General features: G+C 46.7%; 1 protein-coding gene across 1 annotated transcript; it reads left to right on the forward strand.

Moving 5' to 3' along the window:
* Positions 1-3,783: 3,783 nt before the first annotated feature.
* On the forward strand, positions 3,784-4,362 carry LOC139835637 (uncharacterized). The gene has a single exon (XM_071825496.1). It carries the CDS (start codon positions 3,784-3,786, stop codon positions 4,360-4,362), a length of 579 nt encoding a protein of 192 aa, XP_071681597.1.
* Positions 4,363-6,619: the final 2,257 nt, after the last annotated feature.

A 6,619-nucleotide genomic window follows, 5' to 3' on the forward strand; every position in this document is an offset into this window, starting at 1 on the left:
GTTTCCTTTCTTGGAGTTATTTTTGACCCCTAATTTCTGGCTATTTGCCTTTTTCTTTTGATCTCCTGCCCCCTTTGAAATGATGAGGACGCTGTTGGCAGGTCGGTCCCACATGTCATCCTCTGTGAACAATAAAAGTTTCCTTTGATGGATTTATTTTGAACCCCTAATTAATTTCGGGATATTTCCTTTTTTTCCTTTGATCCCCTGCCGCCTTGGAATCGTTGAGGATGCTGCTGCCTCATGGGTCCCGCATGTCATCCTCTCAGAACGGTAAATGTTTCTTTTCTTGGATTTTGTTTACCAAATGATTTTTGGCTAATTTTTTCTTTCGATCTCCTGCCGCCTTTAAAACGTTGAGGATGCTGCTGGCTCACGGGTCCCACATGTCAGCCTCTATGAACAATAAACGCTGAGGATGATGCTGCCTCATGGGTCCCGCATGTCATCCTCTTAGAACGAAAATGTTTCTTTTCTTGGATTTTGTACCAACATATTTTTGGTTTATTTTTTCTTTCCATCCCGTGCCGCCTTTAAAACGTTGACGACGCTGCTGGCTCATGGGTCCCCGATGTCAGCCTCCCCGTACAAGAAACATATGATATCTTGATTATTTTGCAGACAATAAACAGTGTATTGCGCTCTGAGCTATATCAAACGGAAAATTAAATCTTTATTTTTACATAAAAAAAACTTATATGTTGAATCTCCTTGTTTTTTTGTCTTTGCGAAGCATAGGACTTTCCTGTTTTTTTTAGAAAATTCGGAACTTTCCTGTTTTGGAGTGGGCTGAAATTGTACGAGTCAAAAGGCCCAGCAGGATAGTTTGAAGGCCCAGATGTCCAGATGCAGCCCAATTGAAATCTTTCTTCTTGGATTTTTTTCACCCCCTGATTTCTGGCTACTTCATTTTTCTTTTGGTTCTGTGCCGCCTTGGAAATGTTGAGACCGCTGCTACAAAATGGGACCCGCATGTCATCCTCTATGTACAATAAAATTTCTTTTCTTGGATTATTTTTGGCTCCTGATATTTGGTCACTTGCCTTTTTCTTTCGATCCCGCGCAGCCTCTCAAACGGTGAGACCGCTGCTGCTAAATGGGACCCGCATGTCATCCTCTATGTACAATCAAGTTTCTTTTCTTGAATTATTTTTGGCTCCTGATATTTGGTCACTTGCCTTTTTCTTTCGATCTCATGCCACGTTTGAAACATTGAGGAACCTGCAGGATCATGGGACCCGCATGTCATCCTCTATGTACTATAAAACTTTCTTTTCTTGAATTATTTTTGGCTCCTCATATTTGGTCACTTGCTTTTTCCTTTCGATCTCATGCCACGTTTGAAACGTTGAGGAACCTGCTAGCTCATGGGACCCGCATGTCATCCTCTATGTCCATCAACTTTATTTTCTTGGATTTTTTTACCCCCTAATTTCTGGCTACTTTCTTTTTCTTTTGATCTCAAGCCGCATTTGAAACGTTGGGACCGCTGCTGCAAAATGGGACCCACATGTCATCCTCTATGTAAATAAAGTTTCTTTTCTTGGATTATCTTTGGCTCCTGATATTTTGTCACTTGCCTTTTTCTTTCGATCTCATGCCGCCTTTGAAACTTTAAGTAAGCTGCTGGCTCATGGGTCCCGCATGTCATCCTCTACGAACAATAAAAGTTTCCTTTCTTGGAGTTATTTTTTACCCCTAATTTCTGGCTACTTGCCTTTTTCTTTTGATCTCCTGCCCCCTTTGAAACGATGAGAACGCTGTTGGCAGGTTGGTCCCACATGTCATCCTCTATGAACAATAAAACTTTCCTTTGATGGATTTATTTTGAACCCCTAATTAATTTCTGGATATTTCCTTTTTTTCTTTTGATCCCCTGCCGCCTTGGAATCGTTGAGGATGCTGCTGCCTCATGGGTCCCGCATGTCATCCTCTCAGAACGATAAATGTTTATTTTTATTTTTTTTTACCAACTGATTTTTGGTTTATTTTTTCTTTCGATCCTCTGCCGTCTTTAAAACGTTGACGACGCTGCTGGCTCATGGGTCCCCGATGTCAGCCTCCCCGTACAAAAACATGTGATATCTTGATTATTTTGCAGACAATAAACAGTGTATTTCGCTCTGAGCTATTGCAAACGGAAAAAATAAATCTTTATTTTTAAATAAACAAACTTATATGTTGAATCTCCTTGTTTTTTGTTTTTGCGAAGCATAGGACTTTCCTGTTTTGGAGTGGGCTGAAATTGTACGAGTCCAAAGGCGTCAGCAGGATAGTTCGAAGGCCCAGACGGCCAGATGCAGCCCAATTGAAACCTTTCTTTTCTTGGATTTTTTTGACCCCCTGATTTCTGGCTACTTCCTTTTTTTTGTCCTGTGCCGCATTGGAAACGTTGAGAACTCTGCTTTAGTTTTAGAGTGAAACTTTAATTAAACATCCAATTGGACCTATTTATTTATTTAAAATGTAAAATGCATGTAATGACACGTGTGGTAGACCAAAACCAAGGCGCAAATTGACGCCACATAAAACATACACGCGCGCACGCACGAACGAGCTATACACGCAGCAAATCTTTTCTTCTGGATCACGTGTCCATGGACTCCATTCATACATGAACAAACACCTACCTGCAAGCTCGATTCCAGCAGTCGGAGCCACCGACTGATAGCTTATCCATCCACTCCAGCTAGGTGATTGGGGGAAAAGTGTGTGTGCCAAGCGAGACGAACAAATCGGTTGCCGTCGCATCCGTCACCGAGCCGCCGCCGTGCTGGAAGCCCGCTCCCACCACGCGCTGTAATCTCACGAAGATTCTGCGCCTCGTTGCCCACGAGCTGTGTGCTCAGCGCCGCAAGCCTCAAGCCCATCGTCTCCGGCCGGCTTGGTATCCACGCGCGGCCACCAGGCCTTCCTCTCTCGCCCCAACGCCGGACCTCTTCGCCTCCATCCCAGCTCATCTGCCGCGTCTCCACAATCTCGGCCAGTACCTCTGTTTGTACACTTAGCCGGCCTTCTACATCAATTTGCTTGATTTTTTGAGCCACCGACTCCAAATTTTGGAGCCGATGACTGAAAACTAGCTAGGAAAGACGCCATAACTGACAAAACAGCTGGGATTTTAAACCTAGCGTCTGCAATCTAGCCTCGCGTTGTGGATGGCATAATTGCACGAGTGGTTGGAGACTTGGCGAGCGCACGGTTATACATGTCACGCATTGTGAAGCTCGTGTTCATCCCCTTTCTTCCGTGAGTTATGTTGCCTGAATCCAGAATTTCCAATGAGCATAATCAACTTTACCTTGCACACAAGTCGAACGCAGAGTAGTATTACTAGTAGCTAGTCCGGAAAGAATCGAGAATTTGCAACGCCAGAGACTGCCAGTCATGGCTCATCCCCGTTCACGAATAATAACATTAAATAGAAAAATGGTCGCGTTTTTCGGTGCGGTTAGGGTTGGCGACGCCTTGGCTTCGGCGATCGTGATCTCACGCGAACTTGTCTGGTGATCTCGAGCCTTGTTCGTAATCATCCCCGTCTCCACTCCTCCCTCTCCCGTCCGTCTGAGTTTCTTGGACGGCTGCTCGACTCCAACTCAGATCTCTTCACAATTTCGGGGTGATCAAGGGGCAAACCTGCTTTGCTTCCCACCCTTGGCCCGTGTTGGTGATCGGATCGGCGTTGGCAGCAACACGGTGGACAAGGGATCACTGGTGGTGGCTGATGTTGTGGCCGCAGCGGCCGGATCTCATGATCTGGTGGCGGCATCTGGTGATTAGGTGATGGGGAACTCCTCGGGTGATGGTTATGCAGGCAAGCCCGCCAATGGCGAGGAAACAGTTGAGGATATGATGCAGCGACTGAATCTCACGTCGAAGGAAGCGGATCCCCTGATCTTGGATGATGAAGGAGATTCTGATCTCCCATGCTCGGAATGGGCTCTCATTGGTAAAGTCTTGTCACCGAATACTCTCCACGTGAATACTATCAGGGCTGTGGTGAGGCCAGCGTGGGGGAATCCCAGGGGATTGGTTGTTCGTCCTATGGGTGCTAATCTGTTCATGGCGGAATTTGCATCTGAGGCTGATAAGCTTGGTGTGGCCAACGGAGGGCCGTGGCATATTAGTAAGCATGCGATCTTGTTGAAGGATTATGATGTTAAGGCTCAACCTGAAGATGTGGTTTTTGATGAGCTCACTGTTTGGGCTCGTATTTTGAACCTCGGTTATGAGTTGATGAACTCGGAGAGTGGCACTCCGTTGGCATCTCGTCTTGGTACAGTGGATCGAATGGAGGTGGATGAGGAAGGAAGGGCTTGGGGATCCTACCTCAGGGTTAGAGTCACTATCAATGCCACATAGCCAATCATGCGCTGTATCTCAGTTTTCTCAAGGAAGAAGAACACGACAATGTTGTATAATGTCATGTATGAGCGGCTCCCAACTTTTTTGCTTCTCTTGTGGCTTAGTCGGACACTCGTCTCTCATGTGTCCGACACCGACAGAGCGAGACTCGGAAGGGAAGCTGCCATACCATGGCGACAAGTTGTGTGTACCGGAGGATAACAAGAGGAAGGGCGCTATGCCCAGGGGTCAGACATAGTCTAACAAACCCTCCGGACAGGGCACTGATATGGGGCGTGGTTCACAGGGCTCTGCGTCCGCTGGGGGCAACAGATATAGAGCCGAAGCTTATGGTGAGGTTAACTCGCCGATCAAGAAGAACCCTATTTCCCGCAGACCAAATGCCAATAGGAAGAGGGAGGTGGTGACTACTGGTGATGGCGCACGCTCTGTTGCCATCTCTCCGACGAAGCTTGGAGCCCTGGACAGAGACGCAAGCAGCACAAGGCTTATCGCCCAAAAATCTCCCTATCACGGATGCGGGTGCCCTTGTCACTGTCCCGGTGGGGGTGGCATCTAGTCTTGACTCCAGTGGCACCTTGGTGGCTAGTCCTAGTGGGATGGCTTCAGTTGATTCGAATAAGAAGCAGAGAACCACAACTACTCGATCGGCGGATCCGGCGGCGGCTGTAGGACAGCCCCGCCAAACGCAATGATCTATCTATGTTGGAACTATCGAGGTTTGGGGTCAGACTCGACAGTGGGTGATCTTCGGTGGCTCATCAAAACCTTCCGTCCCTCCTTCCTCTTCTTGTCTGAAACGATGATGAAGGATAAGAGAGTTCACTACAAGAAAAGTTGCCATGGCCGACGAAGTTGAAGTCGCGCCGTGGTTGCTGGTGTACCATGGCCGACGATTTTGGGTCTGTCCATTGTGCATGTCAAAACGTTTTTTTTCTCGTTTTTGAGGCCACCTAGCCCGACGAAACCGGCCAAAACGTTGCGTATGGTGGCTCGGGACGTGGTGCATCTCGAATTCTCGGGTTCGCCGGCCGAGTCAACGCAAATCCGCACCGCCGAGGGATGTAGGGCCCAGATGGCAGCCTCTCTGGCATTGTTTTTTTTCTCGATCGCGCCATCTCGTTCAACGCTATCCGATCGAGCCGTTTACGATGCAGGATCATGGGTCCCGCATGTCATCCTCTATGAACCAAAATTCTTTCTATTCTTGGATTTTTTTTTGACCCCCTGATTTCTGGCTACTTCCTTTTTCTTTTGATCCCTTGCCGCCTTGGAAACGTTGACACCGCTGCTACTAATTGGGACCCGCATGTCATCCTCTATGGGCAATCAACTTTCTTTTCTTGGAGTTTTTTTTGGCACCTCAAATTTGGTCACTTGCCTTTTTCTTTCGATCCCCTGCCGCCTCTCAAACGGTGATACCGCTGCTGCTAAATGGGACCCGCATGTCATCCTCTATGTACTATAAAACTTTCTTTTCTTGGATTTTTTTGGCACTTCATATTTGGTCACTTACCTTTTTCTTTCGATCCCCTGCCGCCTCTCAAACGGTGAGACCGCTGCTGCTAAATGGGACCCGCATGTCATCCTCTATGTACTATAAAACTTTCTTTTCTAGGATTTTTTTTGGAACCTCATATTTGGTCACTTGCCTTTTTCTTTCGATCCCGTGCAGCCTCTCAAACGGTGATACCGCTGCTGCTAAATGGGACCCGCATGTCATCCTCTATGTACACTCAAGTTTCTTTTCTTGAATTATTTTTGGCTCCTGATATTTGGTCACTTGCCTTTTTCTTTCGATCTCATGCCACGTTTGAAACGTTGAGGAACCCTGCTGGCTCATGGGACCCGCATGTCATCCTCTATGTGCTATAAAAGTTTATTTTCTTGGGTTTTTTACCCTACGATTTTTGGCTATTTCCTTTTCCTTTTGATCCCCTGCCGCCTTGGAAACGTTGAGTAAGATCTTGACTCATGGGACCCGCATGTCATCCTCTATGTACAATCAACTTTCTTTTTCTTTTGATCTCAAGCCGCATTTGAAACGTTGAGACCGCTTCTTTGCTAATTGGGACCCGCATGTCATCCTCTATGTACAATAAAGTTTCTTGGATTATCTTTGGCTCCTGATATTTTGTCACTTGCCTTTTTCTTTCGATCTCATGCCGCCTTTGAAACGTTGAGTAAGCTGCTGGCTCATGGGTCCCACATGTCAGCCTCTATGAACAATAAAAGTTTCCTTTCTTGGAGTTAT

Source organism: Lolium perenne, chromosome 2 (assembly GCF_019359855.2).
Source record: "Lolium perenne isolate Kyuss_39 chromosome 2, Kyuss_2.0, whole genome shotgun sequence".
Classification (NCBI taxonomy): domain Eukaryota; kingdom Viridiplantae; phylum Streptophyta; class Magnoliopsida; order Poales; family Poaceae; genus Lolium; species Lolium perenne.